At 47.7% G+C, this 24,401-nt stretch overlaps 1 protein-coding gene across 3 annotated transcripts; it reads right to left on the bottom strand.

The window, feature by feature from the left end:
• Nucleotides 1-814: 814 nt before the first annotated feature.
• Nucleotides 815-23,487, bottom strand: Trim3 (tripartite motif containing 3). Of its 3 annotated transcripts, none has more exons than XM_027404944.2 (12): nt 23,335-23,487; nt 15,519-15,684; nt 9,836-10,067; nt 9,509-9,678; nt 9,110-9,290; nt 8,030-8,762; nt 7,739-7,842; nt 3,332-3,499; nt 2,985-3,153; nt 2,714-2,784; nt 1,481-1,621; nt 815-1,384 (listed from the first exon to the last, which is right to left on the bottom strand). In XM_027404944.2, exons 2-12 carry the CDS (start codon nt 15,647-15,649, stop codon nt 1,232-1,234), a joined length of 2,253 nt encoding a protein of 750 aa, XP_027260745.1. In that variant the 5' UTR covers nt 15,650-15,684; nt 23,335-23,487; the 3' UTR covers nt 815-1,231. The 3 variants fall into 3 exon arrangements, with proteins under 3 accessions (XP_027260745.1, XP_027260746.1, XP_027260747.1); XM_027404945.2 differs by having other exon boundaries at nt 9,509-9,660; XM_027404946.2 differs by lacking the exons at nt 15,519-15,684; nt 23,335-23,487 and having other exon boundaries at nt 9,509-9,660; nt 9,841-10,058.
• Between the last annotated feature and the right edge of the window lie 914 nt (nt 23,488-24,401).

The raw sequence follows: 24,401 nt of genomic DNA, 5'->3' as shown, positions 1-24,401 counted from the left end.
GCTGGAAAGGGTTAGGGGTCCAGGGCTTTGGGAATGACCATGGAGTCTCTCACATCCAGGATCTACTTGACAAGCTTCAAGTCTTCACATGACTAAAACCGCTCTCCTTGCAGCCTTGGCTATATACTGGAAAAGAGTCATCCTTTCCTATTTTGTAACACCAGAAAGGGGGGAAAGCACCTATATTTACAGGCATGCAGGGTTACAGGGCCTAGGGATGAGGAACTGTGCAAGTAGCTCAGGGACCCAGGGATTCACTCTTGCTCTCCTCTCCTGAAGGGTAAAAAATGCAAACCTGATACTGGACTCAGTGGGTTATAAAAAAAGAAGAGAATATGATGGCAGAAGGAGGACATGTTGAGGGACTCCAGGGGGAGCAGGAGGTGGATTCGATCAAGATACATTGTATGTATGTGTGAAATTGTCAAAGAATAAGTAAAAAGTAGTCCTTAGGTCCTGGAGAGATTATTTGGCAGTTAAGAGTCCCCTTCATTCTTGCAGAGGACCTAGGTTCAGTTCCCAGCACCTACATGATGGCTAACAACAATCTCTAATTTCAGATCCAGGGGATCTAACATTTTCTTCTGACTTCCACAGACACAGCATTCATGTAGTATACCAACAGACATATAAACACAATACCCTATTAACAAAATTAAGTATTTAAAACAAAGCAATTAAAATATTCTTTTAAAATTTCACCATTTGTTGTAGAGACTGTGTCCTTTGCCTGTCTGCATGACCACCTTTTAGTCCAAAGTAGACACCAACACACAACCCTTCAGAGACCTACCCCACAAGAACCTAGCAAAAACACCTTGGCGAACACATTTATTTAGTATGGGGTGGGGTATTGCTGTCTCTGTCAGTGTGTATGGGGTGGTAGGGAGACAACCAGAGGGACTTCTGTTTTGAAGTAAGAGGCTTTTCTGGCCCCAGGCCAGGGGGCAGAGAGCAGACTGAGGGTGTAAGGGGGAGGTGTGTGTAAGGGGGTAGGGTGAAGCTCTGCACACATCCTTGGGACCAGTCCAGGCCCACCCAGTCACCAAAGCAAGAACCGAATAAATAAAGTGCAACCGTGGGGTTGGGGAGGAAGGGAAGGGCACTGGGCACACCCACGCCCACAGCCCACATTCAGTGCTGCTGGGTCTGGCCCACCTCTTAGCCAGACCCTCTTGTCCAATCACCCCTATGTCCGTCCCTCCATAAGCCAAGTAGGGCCCTTCTGCAGCTACTGGAGGTAGCGATAGGCCTTAAAGCAGTGGTTGCCAGCATCAGCTACTACCACGTGGCCATCCGAGGTCAATGCCAAGCCCTGTGGGCCATATAGTGGCTCTGCAGATGTGTTGATATAGGACAGGAAGGAGCCAGAGCTGTCGAATACCTGGGAAAGAAGTGGAGAATGGAAGCAGAAGTACAGTCAGGCAGAGAAGAGGCTCAGCAGGAAGTCTCACTCAAGTCATCCCTAGGCCCTACTCACCTGGATTCGGCTGTTGCCCCAGTCGGCCACAATGATGTTCCCATTGGAATCCACAGCTACTCCCGTGGGGGCATTGAACTGTCCATTGCCCTCGCCATGTGAGCCAAATTTGAAGAGGAACTCTCCATCAGCACTGTACACCTGGTGGGGGAAGGGGCTAGGGACTGGGGACCTGACCTCAGGCAGAGGGCAAGGCCTTGGAGGGTGGGGTAAAGCTCCAAGGGGAATTCCCAGATATGCAGTTTATCCCAGAAATTCTTTGCAGGGATCATACACAGTATCCCACTGCCCATCAGACATTCCAGGGGATGCTTCCCTGGGAAAGTGGTACTTCTCATTTCTCTATCTCAATACTGCTACCACCCTGCTGCCTAGGGATCATTCTTGACTCCACCTTCTCAGCTGGACAGCAAACAAATAAAAACATCCCTGATTCTGTCTCAAGTCTGTTCCTTATATATATACTGCTATACCCATGTCAAGGTCTAAGCTCTCATCATTTCTCATCTAGATCACTGCCTCTAGCATTCCCCTAGTCATTGTGACCTTTCAAAAACAAAAAAAGGGCTCATCACATCCCTACCTGCAATTCCTCAAGCACTCCCCATAGCTCTTAAAGAGACAGCCTTTTCACAGGTCTCATCCTCACCTTGCACCAGCATACCTAGTCTGAATTACCCATGGTTTCCATAAATGGTGCTGACTTCATGGTCTTTTCCTGTGTCTTTTTTTTTTTTTAATAGTGTATCATGTATCCCAGGTGGTCCTTGAATTCACCATGTAGATAAGGATGACCCTGAACTACTGATCTTTTTGTCTTCACCTCCAAGTGCTGGGATTACTTGTGTGTATCCCCTCCTTCTCTATTTTGTGGTTAATCCCACTGGTCTTCCCCTGCAGGTCTTCCCCTGTCCCTCCTACAGTTCCCTGCACCTATCCCAGAATCTTTCACTTCAAACTGTAATTTCCTGATTGTCTCTTCTTGCCAGACAGACTCTAACCAAGAAGACAGGGAATGTGTTTGCTTTACTCAGCACTGAATCCCCAGCTTCTAGCATAGTGCCTGGGACAAAGTAGCCATGCCATAAATGTTTATTGGTTCAGTGAAGGATTTCAAGGGGGCTTGAGAGAAGGAGGGAAGAGAAAGGAGTTTTTTGAAGAGGAAGGGTCACTGGGACAGTGATGAGGGAGGGAGGGAGGAGGTAGGGAGGGAGGGAGGGAGGGGACACTGACCTTCACTGAGTGGTTATGGAAATCTGTTACTACAATCTCGTTCTTGTTGTTCACAGCCACAAAGTGGGGCCCTGAAAATAGAAAGTTGGTTTATTAAATTATTAAGCTGAGGCACTCGGTAAGAAGGGTAGGCTCTCTGGGAGGGGTGAGGTACCCTGCTTCTGGGAAGATGGAACTAGATATTAGGAAAGGGGAACTGGAGTCAAGATATAGAAGGGATCTTCACAGCAGGAGGACCCTGGGAAATTGTCTTGGGGTTGTTCTCTCATACCTGCAAAGTGGCGGTCAGTGGCCCCACGGCCTCCAAAACGCCCAACCAGCTTGCCATTGGGCTGGAAGGTGAAGACACAGCAAGATTTGTTGTCTACCACAATGATATGTCCATTCCGGTCCACGGCCACTCCCTTGGGTCCCATGAGGCGGCCAGCTCCAACCTTGGTCTGTAGGAAGGGCATACCATAAGGGATTTTATCCTTACTACTATAGTAGAGAGTCATGTCCTGGCCTGGTATCAAAGCAGAACCTTGAGCTGGAATAGACCACTTTAGGCCCTGACCTAGCTTGGTCAGTGGAGCAGCTCACCAGGGGTCCAGAGTACAACAACAGCAAACTTCTCACCTTGAACTTGCCCTCAGGGGAGAAGATGCTGACCCAACGGTTGTCATAGTCTGCCACAATAATGTCTCCATTGGTGTCCACGGCCACACCTGTGGGACGCTGTAGTTGCCCAGGTGAGCGCCCACGGACCCCAAATCGGAACTTGAACTGGCCCTCATTGGAGAAAACCTGGAGTAGAGGAGCAAGGGAGGGAGCAGGGAGGAGGGGAAACACTGTGGGTACAGAGGAAAGGGAGCTGGGTCCTAGCAAGATCCCATCTATTCAGGCATTCAACAATCACTTGCTGACACCATGCCAGGGGTACAGAGGAACCCTGTGAGATACCTTAGAGGACTTGCAGTCGGGATATGAAGGGGAGTGTGGAAACACAACAGGGACCAAGGGCACGGTGGGAAAAGGCACCAAGAGAAGGAGACAGGTGAGCTAACAGCCAATAAAGATGTCAATTATCAACTAGCAAGAATAAATTTTGAAAGGTACAGAGTCTAGCTAGCAGGAACCCTGTTTGAGGACCTCACTAGCGTGGCTGGAGTGGTCAACAAGAATTATATTTTATCCTGGCTATAATGAGGAGTCACTGAAAATTTATGGCCAGAGAAGTGACAGATGTGCTTTTACAAAAGTATTCTAACAGGAAAGAGTCAGGACTGGAATCTAGTCAACCAGTTAGAAGCCGTAGCAGGAACCCAGATGAGAAACAATGACGGTTTGGACCAAGGAAACAATCCAGAGGGGAGCAGATGGATTCAAGAGAAGTACAGGAGGAAAGCCCAACAGAATTTCACAGCCAAGTGGAAAGTTGACAGAATTGTTCCCTTCGGTTTCCGAACTGACAGACAACCTTTCTTCTGGACAGAATGATCATTTTTTTTTTTTTAATGGCTTTTATTTTTTGTGTATGGGTGGTTTTGCCTGCATGCATCTCTGTACACTATCAGTGCCTGGTGTTCATGGAGGCCAGAAGAGGGCACTAGGTCCCCTGAAATTGTAGGAACAGACAATTGTGACATGTGGATGTTGGGAATCGAACCCTGGTTCACTGGAAGAGCAGCCCCTACTCTTAACTGCTAAGCCATCTGTCTAGTGCTCTTAACTGCTAAGCCAACTCTCCCGTGCCCCAGAATGCATCTTTTGACCTTCCCTTCTAGTCCTCCACCTAGTCTCTTAAGATGCTGAGATCTCTTCATTTTAAAGTGTCTCTTTTAATCTTCTTTTCCTCTTAAACTACATCTTCTAACTTAACAGCTCCATTACTCATTGCATAATTCTCATATACTCCATTTTGTTACAGCCTCTGGGGACACAGGATGGATCAGAGCCAAGGAGCTAACACAGAGAGCTCAAGTTCTGTGTCTTGGGCTTGATACTCAGTTCAGCCCTGCTCTCTCCTTCACAGGCTGGGCTACCCAGGGATAGGTCTCTGAGACCTGTTCTACCACAGATCATCACCTCCTCCTGAAATGACATTCTAGCAAGCCCTCACCTGGTCAGTCAGCATAGCACATGGCGTTCTGTACTGGTCCTATGCAAAGTCAAAAATGTCAGCAGGAGAAAGGAAGTATCACAGGGTAAGGAATGGAAGTGAGGGGGGCTACATCAGCAGTGAGGTAGTCCATCAGCCATCTCCCACTGTAGCAGCTTCAATTCAGACAACAGTGGGGAGGGTTTGGAAAGCCTCATTCTTGCCATTCCACATACATGCCCTATCAGAACTGGCCAACTCCTATTTATCTTTAGAGTTCCAAAATTTCCAGGTCAATTCTTCAGAGTTTCCACTTTCTTCAAATCAGTGTGTGTGTGTGTGTGTGTGTGTGTGTGTGTGTGTGTGTGTGTGTGTGTGTGTGTAAAGTTATGGTTCTACAGTATATATTTTATAGATTTTTTATAACAACTGTCACTTTGTGGCTATTTGTGGCCCACCCCCTCTAAAGATGCAAGCTCTATTTGGAGTTGGTGCTGCGTTTGTTTTGTCTGCTGCTGTATTTTCAGTTGTGTGGAGCTTCTGGCATCTAGGGTGCATTCAACCAACAAAAGAATCCTCCAGTTCAATCTTAGGCCTAAACTCAATGGAAAGATCCATTTGGATATCACACAGCAAACTCAAAACTCAATAGGGATAAAAGTGAACTCATCAGCCAGGTAGTGGTGGTGTACACCTCTAATTCCAGCACTCAGGAGGCAGAGGCAGGCAGATTTCTGTGAGTTCAAGCCAGCTTGGTCTAAAGAGCCAGTGCCAGTACAGGCTCCAAAGCTACACAGAGAAACTCAGCCCACTGACTTTGGTACTCAGTAAAAGCTGCTACATTGTCTCCTTCACAGCACTAGTTTGCTGGGCTCTCATTTTGGCCCCTATATTATCTCTCTCCTATACCATGATACATTAAGTAGATCTCTGACTTCAAGGATCTCAACTGAAAATAACAACAAAAAGATAAAAAATCAGATAAAAACTACAAACCAACCCAGAAAAGGGAAAGTGTGAAAACTGCCACAGCAAAGGCCTGAGGGAAGACAGAGAAGAATGTGATCTGCACAGTGCCTGAAGGGAAAGAGGATGTCCCCAGAAAGACCTAACAAATTTTTGGACTACGACAATGACACAATGTGAATATTTACAAATAAAATTGTTCATTCAAAACCACAAAGCATTTTCTTGTTGTTGGGCATGTGTGCTCTGTCAGTAGGGTTCCACTCTGCACTATGGGACAAACTCACAAGGACCTCCAAGCCTCATGAGCAAAGTAGGGGAGTCACATCCTATAGATATGAGTTTAGCCCATATCAGTCCTGAGGCATCCAGGGTAAGAAAGAGTAAAGCACTCAGCTTTGGAATCCAAGAACAGGCTTCCAGCAGCTGTGACATCAGGGTGGACTTGGAAGTAGAGAGAAGCAAGGACTGTCACAGAGTAGCAGGTGTTTGGAAGAGAGGACTATTCCAGGCCTCTTTCACAACCCCCTCACCAGAGGGGTCAAGCAGCACCCGTTTTTCTGTGGATGAACGGCAGGACAGGCGTCCCTAAATCTCAACCTTTGTGCTAGAAAGCATTTCTGGCCTAAAGGGAAGAAAGGAGAAGGCAGTGGAAGGTGATCTCCAGCAGAATCCCAGCATTACCCCAGAACTCCTAAGTACCCCTTCATCATCTAGGCTGGTCCCACATCCCTTACGGGGTTTCTCTGCTCCTCTACCCTAAGAAAAAACTGGAGCCGGCAGGCCTGAGAATCAGGCTGCAAGGGTTCCTGCTAGGTGGAGTGGGGTCAGGGAGTTGCTGAGAGTGACAAGAAAGGCAGAACTGGATTCATGACAACGCTATTCAGGCAGGGCCAAGAAATTTAAAGGTATAGGTGTTTTAAAGTAAGGATCTTCGGGTTAAGGTGAAGCTGCACAGTAATACATTTCAAAGAAGTGAGGTGGCACAGTAGCCAACCTCACAGAGTAAAATCAAATTTCCATGGGGTCATTTCCAAAACTATTTACAATCTGACCTCGGCCACCCCAAGTTCCTAACAGCAAGCTTCTTGCAGCCAGGATGGGATGTGAACTACCCACTCTGGCATTTTCCCATCTTCTTGTCTTTGTTTACAGTCTATACCTGGACAATGATATTTTTAACAACAGCTAGGTGTTAGGTATACTACATTACATCATTTAATACTGCCAACAATCCTGAGAAATGCTTTTCCTAATTTTACACATGACTTAAGTGCCAAGGGGTCACGTGACTTGCTAGTACAGGGAGAGCCAGGATTCAAGCTGAGGTGTCTGGTTTCAGAGCCCAAGCATTCAATCACTACACTATCTACCACACTCACACCCACTGTACTGGGATCAGTGCTTTCTGCAAGGAATATGGACAAGGGAAGCCATGTTTTAGTTGCCATACATCAGAGGCTATGAACATTGAGTATGACTGATGCCTGAATTAGCTTGTGTGAGGTACAAGTTGGAAAGCAGGTACAGAACCACTTGAGGTTGTGTGCCACCCTCTAGCTGATGAAAGGCACTCCCTTTTAACTCTCTAGCCAACTAGATGGCTGCATTCTCCAGGAAGATAATATACCCTGGAGCCAGGCTGGTATGCTGGAAGATAGCAGGGAAGGGCAGACCTGCAACCTGACTGCTAAGATAAAATAGATCAGCCAGCAGATGGCTCAAGAAAAGAAAAAAAGAAGGAGGAGGAAGAAGGAGCCAATCTAGGAGCTCAGATGGCCTTAGCATGGCCTGGGAAGGAAAGGCAACAAGCACAAGGACCCTGGCTCTGACTGAAGGTTCTGGGTGGTCAAGAAGAGCTTGGACTTACTGCTCTTTAACGATGATTGTAACTGTGGGTTTCATCTTTAAGAGTTGACCTGAGGGCTGTGGTGTGTGAATCTTTTCTGGTACTAAAGCAGTTAGGTAAAGAGGCTTACCTGAATACATTGGTTGTTGCTGTCTGCTACCACTATGCGGCCACTGCTTGCGGCAGACACACCTTGCAAATTGGTGAATTCACCCTTCTCCCTTCCACGGCTGCCTGTGGGTAAGAGATGAGAAAACACAAATTAACTGAGATCAGTCGGAACTTCTCTTCCCTCCCCAATGAGTCTCCTGCCTGAGACAGCCCCCACCACCCTCCCCTGAGCCCCCATCAGGCCCTCCCCCTCAACCTTCATCCAACCCTGCCCCTAGCCTTCATTTGGCTCTGTGCTCAGCCTTCCTACCAACACGAAAGACGAGTTCATCCTCAATTGGGTTGTCCTTCCGTTTGCCACCAGTGCTGTACATGGAACTGGGCCTGCGCACTGCTTTCTGGCGTACATGGCTGCCAGGACCACCGGGAGACTTGACCCGGCGCTTCACATCATCTGGGGAAGGTGGCAGGTCCCCAGGTCGCAGGGCACGCACACGGAAGGGGCTGCCACGAACTGGCTGTCCATAGAGTAGCACTGAGAGGAGCAGGTCACCTTCTGTGCGTGCAGTGTACACCAGCTCATATGTGCCATTCTTGTGGTCCACCACTGGCACCGCAAGGCGTGTGCCATCAGGACCAGTGATCTCTGCACACAGCTCTGCACTGCCTGTGCGTACCAGCCGCCCATCTTTGTCTTTGGTGGTGACAGTGAGTGAAGCAGGCTGGCCCACTAGTGCCTGGCGCAGGCCCTCGCCTGTGGCCACTGTCTCATGTGCAGTGGCACTGGTGGTGAGCAATGCACCCAGATTGAGCACCGATCTCCGCAACCCATCTACTTCAAGGACCAGTTCCAGCTGTGCATTCTCATGTGGCCTTTCTGGGAAGGCCTGGGCTGCCAGTGCAGCCAGCCTCTCTCGCATGTGCTTTCTCACTAGCAATACCTCAGGGGCAGAACCCAGTCTCAGTGCCTGCTCTGCGAAGCTGCAGCTACTGCCAATGTGTTCCTGACCCTGGCGCAGTGTGTCTAACTGTGTCTGCAACACCTGTTGAAGAAGAGGAGATGGAGTGGGTATGCAGACTGGTAAAAACAAAGCTGCTGGGGTTACTGATGAGCTTGTAGTATCATGGCAGGAAAGAAATACATAGAGATGCATATGGACAGGGAGGCAGATGCCCACAGCAATGAAACACCATGGCAATGCATGAAGTCAGGGAGACAGATGACCACAGCAGTGACAGACCATGTGACAGGGAGACAGATGATCACAGCAGTGACAGACCATGCTTTGAGGCAGAACAGAGGCGAGAGAAAAGGAAGCCTTATCTGGACAATGGAGACAGTAAGACCATCTCATCGCAGACCGTGTTTGGCAAGGGTGACCTGACGCACCTTTTGCTTGGCCCCGCAAATGCTCTCCAAGTCGCTGACCAGAGCCTGCTTGCGCTGCTGCAGGGCTTGCTCCAGGTCCTCAAAGGCTGCACTTATCTGGGCCAGGGCCTCTGCCTTGCGCTCCTGTAGCTGCTGGCTGATGCCTCCAACTAAGGCAATAGCTGCAGAGAGCTGTGGCAATCTGAGGAGTTGAAACATCTCATACCAGGATTGCTGGAGGGTATCCTCACCAAATCAGTTCTTCTCAAAGACAGCCTCACTATTGCCCTCTGGGAGATCCCCTATTTGACCTTCTGGAGCCTTCTATTCTTGCCCTTCCCAGGCCCTTTCTTTCCCCTCCCCAGCACCTATGCCCTGCCCCTGCTGAGGCACCAGTCCGGATCCCCCAAAGATGCCTACCGGCCACGCACAGCCTCAAGCTGGCGCTGCAGGGCTGCCTTGTGCTGCTCCACCACGTCCCGTAGCAGCACTGTGCCATGCTCCCGGTGCTCCCCTGCGCGGCACTCACCACACATGGCAGTCTCACAGGCCTCACAGTAAAACTCCATCGTCTGGCGGTACAAGGGCTCCTATGAGGCAACAGCCAAACACTACACTTCTTTGTCCCCTCCCCTTTGGCCCTCTTTACCCCTGTAGAACACCTCACCCACGGCCACCCTACCCTCATCACCTCTCCTTCTCCTCCCACCCCAAGTCCTGGCCTCAATGGGCCTCGCTTGGGCCCACCTTGCCTTCATGGTTGGGACAGGAGAGAGGGCGACCAGCCACTGCACTGAGGGGGTGGGGGTCTTCAGGGTCGTGGGCCCCATCAGGTGCCTGCTGCATGGCCTCCATGAGGCTGCTGATGAAGAAGTTGTTTTGTAGGGCTGAGACACCCTGTTCTGGGAGGATGGATGTCTGCCGGCACACTGGACAGGACAGTGTCAGGCTCTGAGCAGGGATGTAGTTCTGGAGGCATCTGGCCAAGGAGAAGGGAGAGTCAAAGCAGGGGGCGCACAAGCAGCCCTCATAGGTGCCTAACCCTTTTACACAGATGTGCCATTAATATTTCATTTGGAAATTTCTTTGTGTGGAGTGCACATACACGCAGGCCTCATCGACCAGCAGGTGTTAAAAGGCCTCTGAGGACTGAGCAGGAATACATCCCTGGTCTGTCTAAGAACAGACATGTCTACATTCCTCCACTAGAACAAACACAGGCTCACCTTTCACAGGTGTTTACCAAACCTCCTCAAGAAAATATGTAACAAGCTCTCATCCTGCTACTCCTGTCCTCTTTAACTCATTAAACTTTAACTGACTGCTTATTCTTGCCAAATTTATGCCGAGCTCTGGGGATAAAAAATAAAACACAATGCCAGCCTTTAAAATAGTTCTAGTCTTCAGAGGGAAAAACAAAGACAGAATTAGAATTTAAAGATTAAGGACATTGGTCCTTGAGTTAGTGTGCTTCAGTTCAACTCCCTGGCCAGGGACCTAATCCACTATGTGACCTCTGACAAGTTATTTTCACAAACCAAGGTCTCTTCCCTTATAAGATGGAGACAGTACAGAGTTCAGCTACATGAGGATTAAATGTAAAAGGCCTACTTACATGTAAGACAGCTACATGACAGTAGAGTGACATGTGCCGGATGCTATGCTTTATACTTTATATGAGGAGGTGCATAAAGGGTTAAGTGGTCAGAGTAACCAAACCAGTGGGCAACGGAGCCTGGTTTTAAATGCAAAGCGGACCTGTGCTTAACCAACATACTCACACTATTCCAGGGAGACAGACCTGGATTCATGGTAAGGGTGGGAATACATTTATACTGAAAAAACATGGCCAGGTATGCCTGCACATGCCTATTGTTCCAGCACTATGGAGATTGGGTAAGAGGACTCAATTTCAAGGCCAGCCTGGGCTATGTAATGAGATCCAGCAGGGGGTGGTGGTAGATTAGATTTAGTGAGTAAGAGAAAGAGAGAGAGAGAGAGAGAGAGAGAGAGAGGGAGAGAGAGAGAGAGGAGAGAGAGAAGCCAAGGATGGTGAGTAGGTATGGAGAGTGAGGGAGATACTCTTAACTGGTTCCTGACCTCCTAGCTTAGGTATCTGAGAGAACGATGGTAGCATACATCACAGGGAAAAACACAGAGAACAGCACTTCGGAGAAGAGGGTTAAGAGACAGAGATGAGGGGACATCAACATTCAGACAGCCTCAACATCTAAGAGAGAGGATGAGATCAGAGAAGATGTGGACAGTGGTAAGAGAGAGAGGGAGAGAATTCAGCAAAGAGGAACATGAAGAGCAGAGACGATGGACAGAGAGGCTGAGAGGCTGGAAGAGTGACTGTATCTGGAGGGAATGAGTCACTAGGGTGGGAAGTGGCTGAGGAGTGGAAAGTGCCCACTACATTTGGCAAACACGAGGAGACTTTTCTCTGTGAAGGTGACCGTGATGGCAACAGCAGTGGGAGAAGTCTGAGTGATGCAAGTTGAAGAGTGGTGGGGATGTTGGGTAGTTGAGTGAAAGGGGGCTTGAAGGACTGGATGGAATTGCAGGGAGATAAGAAAATAGTTTCTCTATGCTATTAAGGAGTACTTTAATTTTGTCATCTAACCAATCTACTACTGAGCCACATCCCCAGTCTACTATTATGGGAATTTTGAGCTTATTTCCAAGCTGAAAAGTCAGCAGTAGAGATGGAGCGATGGGAGAGACAAGGGAGTCACTGAGACAAAGTCTTAAGGAAGGAGAGAGGCCTGCTTGGCCTAAAGGGGAGGCATGGACTCCACCCTTTGATGGAGGGAAGGAACACAGGAAGAGTGGCTTTAGAAGAGTCCAGGGACAAAGTCAGAAAATGGGTGCCTAAGTTGCCTGAGACAGGATCAACCACAGAGTGAAGAAGGGAGGAGTGAGGAATGATGGTGGCTTGGATTAGTCACCACAGGGAGGAAAAGGACAACGATTGGTAGAAACAGACACCAGACGGAAGGCAGCTGTGCTCAGAGATCATCAATCTGTGGAAGAAAGATACCCACAGAAGAAACTGTCCTGTATCCCAGGCTCTTCTTTTGCTCTTGTCTATACCTTTTGCTCTTAATTAAGATGTAACAAACATTATGTGTCGGGTATGATCTTAAGTGCTTTACAAATATTAACTGGTTTCTCTGTGACCTACTTCTCCCTGAAGTCCCTCCCAGTGGAGTGGTTTTTGTTTCATGCTCCACATTCCTTAGGGCCAGAAGGTGGGGTTAAGTCCTCCCTCTTCCCAATTGGAACATTCTATGTGTCTGCAGCTTCTCGGAAGCTGTTCCCTTCTGCCTGTACCACACCATTTTGCTATTGTCTCCACTGACCTAAGAGCTGTTTCTCCATTTATTGAAGTCCTTTTCCATTTATTGGCTCAACTCTTCTATCGCCCTCTCACTCCCCCCCTCACTTTCTGCTGCTCTCGGTGGCTCTGACATCTACCAGACGACCCACCTCCATCATGGTTTCCTCATCTTTATTTCCTTACCACCAAAGAACCTTTCCTTCACTTCACTTCACCTCATCTGTCCATACCCATGCTCCCACTGCCACCCACATCTCATCAACTGTCACTACTTTAATTCTGAGATCTCTCCCAATCTGTCCCCTCATGGCTATCATCCCACTATTCTAGCTCTATTCCCACAATGAACCTTGTTAAGTGATGGACAACTCTTTCCTGTTTGTCAAACATCCTTGGATTGACATAATTTCCAAATGTTCTTGTCCCTTCTCTTGCTCCTTTAAAATTCACTCTTTGGAATTTCAAAGCTCAAAAAATCTAATTGTAATATTATGCAGAGGGCCTATATGCTACAATTAGATTTTTTTTTTTTTTAAAGCTCACTAGTTGTAGAAGAGGAGGTGCCTAGTCTCACTGCAACTTGATATACCAGGACTGGCTTATAGCCACTGGAGGGGAGGTCTGCCTGTATCTGAAGAGAAACAGGGGAGGAGGAGTAGATGGGGGGAAGGGGGAAGGGAATATAGAGGGAAGAACTGGGAGGAGAAAAGGGAAGGGAAACTTCCCTTGGGATGTAGAAAAAAAAGGAAGAAAGAAAAACAATCAATCAACCAAAAAAAAAAATCTAATTAGGCAGACATGATGTCACACACCTGAAATCACAACACTTGGGAGGCTGAGGAAAGACGGTTACCCATACAATGCCAGCCTGGGCTACACAGAGACTTTGATTCCCCCTTCTCCTAGCCCCTGCCTCACTCACCAGCATACGCTGGCTTCTTCTCTGGCTTTTTTACTGCTTATTTCTTTTTTTATTATTATTTTGTATTTTCCCCCCTTGAGACAGTCTTACTACAAAGCCCCTCTAGCCTCCAAAGTGATGGGCATTAAAGGTGTATTCCATCACACCAGATCCCAGAAGCCCGCTGGTCAACCAACCTAACCAAACAATGAGCTTCCAGTTCAATGAAAGACCCTATTTCAAGACAACAATAAAGGAAGACACCTGGAATCTTCCTCTGGTCTCTACATGAATGTATGTGGATTTACACACCCCCCAAAAATACACCAACTCATACCAAAAAGAAAAAATATATCTTAAGTAAATCAACACATGTAAATCAAGTAGAAAGTCCATGGCCAACTGTAAGCACTCACTGATTTCCCCCAAGAATGTTCAGGGATCTGGGCCTACAACAAAGTGCAGAGGCATCCAGTTACAGCTCTGACCCAGCACTGAAATTCTATGACATGGGCTTAGCAAAATACAAAGGTGTGAGCAAAGTGGGCCAGGGATAGTTAGATGATCAGCTGTAGGGCTGAGGATGGATAGAAAGGGAAGCCAGGGTGGAGGTGGCGCATGGGAGGAGAGGGAGCAACTAAGGAGGCTAGGCTTTAGATTGACTCAAAGGTGGCAGAACAGTAGTAGGGTGACAGAAGCTAGAAGAGGAAGGCTGGAGTTTACAGTCACAGAAGTACTCGTTTCCAGGTAATGGATTACAGGGCTGAAGTGATAGTTAGGAGAGTATGAGTCAAAGTAGATGATGTCCAGGGACAACATTAGGAACTAAGACATAAATGGAAAGTGAGGTCCACAGGCTGATGGAAGAATTTGAATGGGCAGGAAGGCTGAGATCTTTGCTCACTGATAAACATAGAAAACAGTAAAGCTGGAATCTCAAAGAGCAGGGCTGTCAAGGAAGCAGGATCAGATTTAGTGGAAATGGGATACATGGAAGGTTTGGAAAAACTCTGGTGAGAAGATCTGGGGACTAGGACATCTAAGATGCAGCCATGAGAAATGAGAGAAAATGCTGCCAAAATACAAGGTGGTCATGAAGAAAACCACACAAAGGCTTTGAGTGCTTGCCAGGTAAGACAATTTTCCTAATGGTCTTACCAAGCCCACCTCCCTATCCAGTTTCATCCTAGACCACTTCTAGTCACTCACTCTGCTCCAGCTACACAGGGCTTCTCGGAGCCCCCCTCATCCAACACATTCCCCCAGGCCACATAGCCTTATTGAGCTTTCTATTCTGCCTAGCCTGCTCTTAAATTCCCTTTACCTACCTAACTTCTGTTCATCCCTGGGATGCACAGGATTCTCCAAACTAATGAATCACTAAGCTCACACACAGTTTAATACTGCATGTGCAGAACTTACTATGAGTGTAATTCATGGTCTAACAATACAGCTCTATGATTACTTGATTGCTACCTCCCTCACTTTACCACAAACCCTTTAATCATAAAGATCATGTCTGTAGAGATGGTTATGGTGGCACACACCTTTAATCCCATCTCTTGGGAGGCAGAGGCAGGTGAATGTCCGCGAGTTCAAGGCCAGCCTACTCAACATAATAAATTCCAAGCTATCCAGGGCTATACAGTGAAACCTTGTCTCAATAAATAACTAAGATAAAATCCTGTCTGGTATTTTCTTTTTCTTCTTAGTGCACATTGAATGACTTGTATTGGGTCTGGCACATAGCAGTTACTCAATAAGAAATGTTAGCAGAATGAAGGCACAATAAATAGAAGCCAAGAAGCTGAGAAGGGCTGCTTTTCACTTAGTGCCTCAGAACAGGCAGGGAAGAACGAATCTAACTTCAAATATCCATGCTTCCATCAGTCGCAAATGCTTTCAGTGCTGGTTGGGAGTCTCAGTACTCTCTTATTTCTCCCCTGGCTGCTTTGTGATCTGGGAAGGACCTGATGAAGCTTGATTCTAGGCAACACTCTGGCCCAGTATTCAGAGTTCCTGGCTTTCTCATAGCTTATTACAACCAGATCCTTATCTCCTGCAGGAAAGGATTCACTTGTCCTTCCCTCCCATGCATGCACATTCCCTTTATTTATAACATGCATTTCCCTTGCGGGGCAAGGGGTGCTGCAGGGTCCTTGTCCCTCTCTGGTAGCTTCCCTCACCTTTCACAGAAGGTATGTAGGCAAGGCAGAACTTTGGGGCACCGGTACCGATCCAGGCAGATACTGCATACCAGAAACTGCTTGTCCATTGGCTGCACCTCCGGGCCAGGACTGTCCTCCCTCTTTGCCATGGTGACCACAGATGGTTCCTGCCACTCACACCAGCCTGTGTACAGAGAAATAGTCAGCAGCAGGGAGGCCAGCAGTCCCTCTCCCCACACGATCTCCTGCAGAGAAATGTGCCCCTTTCTTCCTTGCCAGGGACAAGACAAGGTGGTGGCTGGAAGAGCAGGGTGAAACACGTGGGCTGAGTGACTCCTGAGCATGGCACTATTTCAGAGCACAGATTTAGGATTATACTGGATTTTAAAGCCCCTCTTTTTGCCATCTTGGTGGCTGAATTATTCTTCAAACCCCATCAGTTTCTAATTTGTAATAATATAAATATGAAATCTCATCTCAAATGCTTGTTTTAAAGTCTCAGAGGGTCCAAGTCAAGTACACAGTACAGGAATAGCTTTTCACTGACACCCCACCTCTTTTCTGCTTAATGCCTCCAACCAGCTTGCAAGAGTGATTCCAGGTAGCCTCTTTGCCCACACTCTGACCCACCATTTAGCACAACTGCCTGGGGTTGCACTCTTTGCTACACCAATCAGTGTTAAGGTTAAGGATGACTCCAAAGCACTCCTTTCATACCCCAAGCTGTCGCTCCCATTTTAGGCTGCCTTGGGTTCTCTACTGGAATGCAGTAGCTGTCATTCTACTTGCATAGCCTGTGCCTTCCCATTCATCACCGTTTCTAATCAGAGTGAGTTTTCCGAACACAGATTTGACCCTACCATTACTCCTTTTAAACTCCTTCAATGGTTCTCCACTGTCCAGAGGATAAAGTCTTTAAACTGGCCCCAAAGGCTGAGAAATACCTTGTTCATACCTCCCACTCAACCTCTGACCTCACAATCTATGATCTGTCATAAAGGTTTCAATTCCTAGAAAACTCCATTCTCTTTGTTTCTGTAATTACACGTTCTGTTCACTTCTGCCCGAGACACTCTTACCCCCTTGCCTAGTTTTCACGTAAACGTCACTTCCTTTGGGAAGAATCCTCTGGGACTTCCCAAAGTCTGGGCTGGGTGCTATTCCTATTTGTCCCTCAATTCCTAGACCTTACCCTATAACTTTGTTACTTCTCTGCTTCCTACATATATAGGATTCTTAAAAGCAGGCAACTAACTTACTTCCCGTTTCTAGGACTTATCAAGGAGTCTGACATTAAGAATGATCTATCTTTACTGAGTTTGATGATTAGTTCTTAGTATTTATTTGCTAAGTGCCTAATGTGCACAGACACTGGAAGTCTGTGATAGCAGATAGTTAAAAAGTATTATAAGTAGCTGGGTTGGTGGCACACGCCTTTAATCCCAGCACTTATGAGGCAAAGGCAGGTAGGTCTCTGTGAGTTTGAGGCCATAGTGAGTTCCAGGACAGCCAGAGCTATGTAGAGACACCATGTCTTAAAAACAAATAACAAGAAGAAAGTATTGTAAGTAGCAAGTAAATTCATAATTGCCCATAGGTGGCACAGAGAAGAAAAATAATGTGAAGAGAAACTAAAGTCTTTTGTTTGTTTATTTGTTTTGGACACAGGGTTTCTCTGTATTGTTTTGGAGCCTGTACTGGAACTCGCTCTGTAGACCAGGCTGGCCTCGAACTCACAAGAGATCCGCTTGCCTCTGCCTCCTGAGTACTGTGAGAAACAAAGGGTTCTTTACCGAGTTATCACAAAGGGTTCTGTAAGCAGAAAAGTAGGGGTACTGGTAGGAATAATGGGGAACATGGGGAGGGGCCTGAAGCAAAAGTAAATGCACATTCTTGGGAGAAGACTCATACTTACTTAAATGGACCATGTGCTTGAAGCAAAGTGAATAACAGCAAGAACATTAAGAATATAATAAGAGGCAGTTTACAAATAAATGAAAGCAAACTGGAACACTCTTCTGGTATGATGACAACTGCAGAGAAACAGAAGCTGGAGTGGAGTGAGGAGGACTAGTCAGGAAGCTACCCCAGTTCTTCAGGTAACACGGTGTTACAGAGCTAGAGGCAGAAAGATTGGCTAATGAGAATAATGTGTATGAGGCTGAATTAGAAGGAGTGTCACAGACTGGATACCAGAGGAAAAAGGGGCATTGATAACAACTTCCCAGTTTCTCAACTGAGCAAATAGAAGACAGAACAGGCTAGTAAGAGGTGTTTGGGGCATGCTGTTCTAGGCACACTAAGTTTGAACTATATACATGATGTCCAGGTGGAGCTGTTAAGTGAGAAACAGAATATAGGAGCTCAAGAGAGAAGTCTGGGCTTGTTATTGATTTGGAATCATCGGCATATTAATGGCCCTTAAAGCAATAAGAATGGATGACAGAGTACCTTGGGACAGAAAGTAGTAAGCAAACAGGGAGTGGGGTGAAATAGGTTAAAGAGTAGACATGTTCACTAGGTTTGGCTGTGGTGGAGTGGTTAGGGCAGAAGCCAGTTCAGAGTGATAAGCGAGTGAGTGAAGTTAACAAAGCAGATGTAGACAATCCATGACAGAAATTTACCCATGAAGAAGCTGAAAAACAGGGAGTAAGCAGGACCAGATCACCACTGCTGTGTCCATCTAGGTGCACCATGGGCATCTTAAAGACAGTGAATGAATGACAGTCCAGAGGCCTCTTCAGATTTGATGAGGGATAGGAGGAGGGCTAAAGTGCATTTGTCCTGAGTGTATGTGCTAGTGGGTGTGGGAAGGAAAAAGAAGGACTAGTTTGAGAAAATTCTCTCCTGATATGGGCACTGGCATTTATACTAGGACATCCTAAGAGGAAGGGAGGGCAGTTAGGCAGCTGACAAGAGAGGGAGGATGAAGGCAAAGTGAAGCTTCAAACTGTAAATAGGAAGGCTGGGAGGTAGGGTACTAGTGGCCTGCTGACTCTGGCTGGGGCAGCTGGACATTAGGCTCCACCCCTCTCTAAACCCAGGGGATCTCCCAGCCTGTCACACAGAGGCGGGAATTGGGCTACATCCAAGGACCAATAGCCCCTCCCTCCCTTCCCCTTCCTGTTTCAGCTTCCCACTCTGATTCACAGGGTATCACATCTGCTGTGGCCATTCCCCAGCCTCAACCTAGGGTTCACTAGACTGATTTCCTGGTGCCTTCCTGCTCCTGGGTCACCTCTCTGCTCTAGACATAGATGTCCAACAGGCCCATACTCCTGTTGATGGATCCATACAGCAAATGGATCTTGGACACAGAGCTAGGTTGTACCCATATCCCACCCATATCCTTTATGCCTCTGTCCTAAAGGCACTTCATCCCTCATTTAGCATTCACTGGGCATCTCTGCAGGGTTACAACGATAAACGGACAAGCTGAGCTTTCATGGATTCCACAAGCAAATAAACAGATTTCTGCAATGCAGTGTGGTGGTGAACATGATAGGGAAGTACGACTGCCTTAGGAGCACAAAGTAAGTTCCCTAACTTGGACCTGAGGCAGGGGTGGGCCCAGAGGAATGGAGATTGAAGATGGATAAGTTATTGAGCTCCCGGTGCCTTCTGTCTTGGGAAGCTGCATCACTCACTGTGGCAGGAGCGGGCTAACAAATGAGATGCAGAGCTAAGCAGGGGCTATCCCACACAATGCTTTGTTGCCCTTGTTAAGGACTTTGGACTTTATCCCCCTTCCCTGCTAGGGGATTAAGGCTTTATCCAAAGTGCAAAGGAAAAGTTTGGTGGTGGTTGGAGGGAGGCGGAGATGAAGCCCAGAATGACAAAAGTAGATATTTTTGATTGCTGAGTGGAAAATAAGGGGTCAAGAGTGGAAGTTTAAGAGTTTTCATAGGGAGAAAAACCAATAGAATCTGGTATATAGTTGGTGTTATATGAAGAGATAGGGTAGAAGAAAGGATTAGAAATGGTTGCTAATTTTCTAGCTTGGAAACTAGAAGAATTTGGATAACAGGGTGATAAGTCAAGTGGTTTAACACAATGTCTCCAAGGTGCCCATGGGACACAGTTCAAGTGGAACAGTCTAGCTGTCAACTGGAAAGGCAACCTGAAGTGTAGGAAGAAGACATGGGTTTAGATTTCTTTGGTATAGGGATATTCCTGAAGCCACAATGAAGTAGATGACACCAAGGCAGAGTGAGAAAGGAGGGCCTATATAACTTAGTCCCTAGGAATGCCAACATTTAAGATACAGGCTCAGAATATAAAGTCTGCAAAGAAGAATGAGAAGGTATCAGAGACAGGAATGGCAGAGAGGAAGCAAGCTGCCTGGAGGCCAAGGAAGAAGAGAGCCTTTCCATCAAGACTGATCCCCCACGGAAATGTCAGAGGCCCCATCACGTAAAGCCCCCAAAGAAGCTGCTCTAGCTTCAAGCAGTGTTCTTTCTGGGAGCTGGAGAAGTCAAATTCAGAGAACTAGAAAGCTGATTTTGAACAAAGACAGCTAGTGCTGAATAAATGGGATCCTTGACATAGAGGGGGAAAATATGTTTCAAAACTTTTAAGGTTTTCTAAATTCTCAAACAATATCCAGCTTCCCCCATGACATTCTTCTCCAATCACACTAGATTCCCAGTGTACAGGACTTACACATCTGTGAACTGGAGGTGACCATAGGCATTGTTGATGTGTGTATGGGTGGAGGGAATTGGCTAGGTTCACTTGCTAAAATGACTCACTCCTACTCACTAGCCTCCAGGTATATTTGATCATTTGAGGCTCAGAAAAATAACAAATGTCTGTAGGTTGTAGCCTTTGTGTTTTCTCCAAAAGAAAAGCAACAACAATGGATGAGGGAAAGCCCTTAAACCTGAGAAACCCTTCCTTTTCCAGGGAAGGAAAGTGGTGAAATTCACATTACTAATCCCCCTGACAGAGTAGGTACACGGATCATTCAATCAAATGTGCCTGGACATACTCTAGGCACAGCCTTCATCTAGGAACTGGAGACATACAGTTGATCAAGTAGCTCCCTACCTTTTCCCTGTGGGAAACTGACATGTACACACATAATGACAATGTGATAAGAACCATGATACTGACAAGTTCAAACAGCTAGGGGAAATATCTAAGTTGGTGGAGAATGAAAAAGACTACCACAGGAAGGGATGTTTGAGCTGGATCTTAAGGGACAAGCATGAGTTTGATAGGTGCCTTGGGAAAACTGAGTAAAAGAACAGAAATATGGGGATGGTGGGGAGAACGGGAGGACGAGAAGGAGAGAGAACTGGGATTGGTATGTAAAATAAGATTGCTTTTAATTTTAATAAAAATTAATTTTAAAAAAAGAACAGAAACGTGAGACATTTACAAAAAGAATAGTAGTGTACGAGAGTAAAGCCTCAAAAGGGCAGCACTGGAACCCCATGGTTTTATGACCCACTGATCTATGTACCCCACTCACTGCACTGGTTGCCCCTACCACCATTCCTTAAAGGTTTAGTTCTGTTGGTTTTGTTTCAGGGTCTCTTCTCTATGTAATCTGTCTGGATAATCTTAATTCTCATGCATTTCTAACCCCCAAAGCCTTGTGCAGAAAGACTCCCTTGAATCCCAGACCTGCATATCTAATTGCAATTTTGGACATCTCTGCTTGGACGAACAAAATAGTCCCAAACTGAATTCATTTCCTCTTGACTTTTTCTTCCTGCTTAGCTTCTCTTCTCCATAAAAGGTACTACCATTCATCAGGCCCTATTAGTTAGAACCTTGGTAATCTCAATTCTGACTTTTCTCTCACCTCCACATACAAACTGCGATGCATCCTTGATGCAAAAGTGTGCTCAACTTTAAAAAGTCAAGAGATGTATCCATTGGGGGTTCCCATGACTCTATACTTGCGCATACGTTTACATACACACATGTTAACAATAATGACTAAAGAAAAAGAGGCTATCAGTTTGAGAGGATGGCATGGGAGGGCTTAGAAGGGTAACTGGGAGGGGTTGGAGGGAGGAAAGGGATGGGGCAAAGTGATGTAATTCTATTTTAATTTAAAATTTTGTTTTTGATTTTCGAGACAGGGTTTCTCTGTGTAGCTCTGGCTGTACTGGACTCACTCTGTAGACCAGGCTGGCCTCGAACTAAGAAATCCACATGCCTCTGTCTCTCGAGTGCTGGGATTAAAGGCATGTATGCCACCACCATCGTTAAAGCCATAAAATTTAGCATCTAGTCCTGTCACTAACTCCATTACATAAGATAAATCTACCCCATACCTGTATTGTAAAATGGGAAGGAGGGAGTTTTCTTGTTCTCAAAATCTGAGATTCCAGAGGCTTCCTTTCAAATTAAAGGCTCCTACAGACTGCAATGTGCTCCACAATTAAATCTCATCTCAAACTACCTTGATGATTTGATTGCTTATTTCTATCACAAAGCTAAGCATGGTAGAAGGTGCTCACAGGCTGCCCCTCCCCTTGCTTTCCAAAATAGATGTTTTCTGAGTTTAAGTCACCCATGGCATTCACTCTCAGCACACTGCTGTACAGCAGTTGTGTTTTCTGAACATAGGCACTACTATCCCAACCATGATCCTTTTCTCTCCAGTTCTATTAGCAGAAATGCCCACTGTCCCCTAAGTAGTGAGTTGGTAACTAGCATATAGAAAGTCCTCAATACATGCTGGTGACAGGAGAGTTATGTTTAAACTCTGTAGGTCCCTTTCAGCAAAAAGAAGCAAAATCAAAAGTAGTAACAAGACAAAGGAACAAAGTTCCAAGGAGAGAGACCTCCATTTGGCACAAGGTAGCTTTCCCACAGCATAAGATAGTAAGTGCTCTCTCACTGGAGGCATCCAAGCCAAGAGAGGCAGGGCACCTGTCAGGCCTGCAGCTTTCATTCCCATTCTGCAGCAAACCAGAGCCCTGCTCAGGAGATAGGCACAGTGTAGCTGGAGAGACCTGTAAAGATAACCATTGCACCCACCCTGAAATCTCAGATTTATTTTTTCCTCTGGGGCAAGTCCTGGTTTTTTTGTGGTCCACATTGAACTCCCACACCAGGAACATGCACAGGGCCTGCTTTTGATCATATTGACCTCCCTGGGGTGCAGCCTGCCCTTCCAACCTGCAACCATCTGTCCCTGCAGGTTTGCGGCCCAGGTTCTGAAACCAAGTCCAGGAGGAAGGTGATGAGAACCAGGGAGGGGCCTGGAGTCCTCCAGGCGGGGCCCAGGCTAAGAACTAAAGGGGTCCTTTCCTACAAGAAACAGCCTCTGCAGTAAGCTTCCTGTCCAGCAAGCAGTGCCCGCAGCGGAGGAAGGATGTCCTCCATCCTGGCTAGTGGGCTTCTTAGTGCCCAAGGAGGAAGGAGAGAGGGAGGCAGGGGTGGGCGTCTGCACTAGGGAGAAAGGAACCCTTCGGACAAGCGGAGCCACAAGATTCCAGAGTGCCAATCAGCAACCCCACCCACCCCCCACCTCCATCGGCCGCAGCATTCGGTACTCTCTGCCAACAACACACACAGGCTCCCAAAACCCGCGCTCCTAAAAGCAACCATCACCCATCCACCCGCGCCTCCCCCCCACCGCACCGCCCGCAAACATGGACCTCACGTGAGCAGCCACAGCCCAAAGAATCCCCCCGCTGCTCTCACAGACACGGACACGCCTCACGTGGACAGAGACTGGAACAGCTTTTGAAAAGCATCGGCGCCCCCACCCACAGACGCTCGGACCCACACACCGCCGCTAGCACCCGGACCCGGATCCCGACATAGAGGGGAACCAAATGCACCCTGGGGGCCCGCGCGGCGCACTCACGGCGTGGGAGCTGGATGGGAGGGCAAGGCCCGGACTGCAGCCACTCGGAGCGGCCCGCGGCGCTGCCCCCGCTGCCAGCGCCCGTCCGCCGGCCCTGCCCGCGGCGCCGCCCCACGTCCCGCGCCTCCGCCTGTCCCCGCGCCGGCGCCGCCGCCGGACCCGTCGCACAGGCCAGAGGGAGGGGCCGGGGCGGGGCTGCGGACCGGCCGGGGGAGGGGGCGACTCCGGAGCTGAAGGCCCGCCCCAACCACGCCCCCGTCTCACAGATCACGCCCACCATCCCCTCCGCCCCTGCGGCTCCGGGCGCTTCCTCCGCGGTGCGGATAGGAGCTGACAAGCGGATCCCGGATCCTAGATCCGGGATCCTCGCCCGCTGCCTCTGGTCCCCGAGGCCTCAGGGCGAGGGCGATAGCCGGTTTCAGGTAGTGGCACTTGGTCCCTTCAAGAAAAAGCAGCTGGATTCAGTACTCCGAGATCCTGTCCCAGCTGCTTCTAGTTGCACCTTCTCTGCCTTTACTGGGGGCTCCTGTAAAATCTGCCAGTTAGGCTTCTGCGGAGCAAGAGGGAGGGGGACCACCTGTACCTCGGCTCAGAACTCTGGGAGAAGGGATTTGCGGGCTAACTGGGAGACTTTATTTGGTTGTAGGTGCCTCAGGAGCCCCCTCGTGAGGAAATTTGGTTTAGACCATCCAGCGACTCCTTCCTCACACCAAAGACCCAGAGCAATTCTCAGAATAATGGCATAATGGAAAAACGGCCTTGGTAGACTACAAGAAAAATTGTACATTAACAGGGACTGAGTATTTATTACGTGCCAGACAGAGCTAATCACTTTACATACATTATCTCATTTAATACGCATAACCGTAATAGGTAGCTGCTTTTATTAGCTGCTTTACAACGGAAGGAGCGAGTGTTCGTTCCCCAGGCGTTAATTCTAATCAGCTTGAAAATGGTGGAACCAGGTTTGGGCTCTGCTTTCAGGTTCTGTCTCCAACCATTTGGAGATTCAGTGGCCTTACAACGAAAACTCCCCAGTGGCCCACGAAGTAGGAGCTAATATGAGG

The sequence above is a fragment of the Cricetulus griseus genome, chromosome 3 (genome assembly GCF_003668045.3).
Source record: "Cricetulus griseus strain 17A/GY chromosome 3, alternate assembly CriGri-PICRH-1.0, whole genome shotgun sequence".
NCBI classification, from domain to species: Eukaryota; Metazoa; Chordata; class Mammalia; order Rodentia; family Cricetidae; genus Cricetulus; species Cricetulus griseus.
Note: the sequence above shows the minus strand (reverse complement) of the source record. Positions and strands in the feature narration are given on the sequence as shown.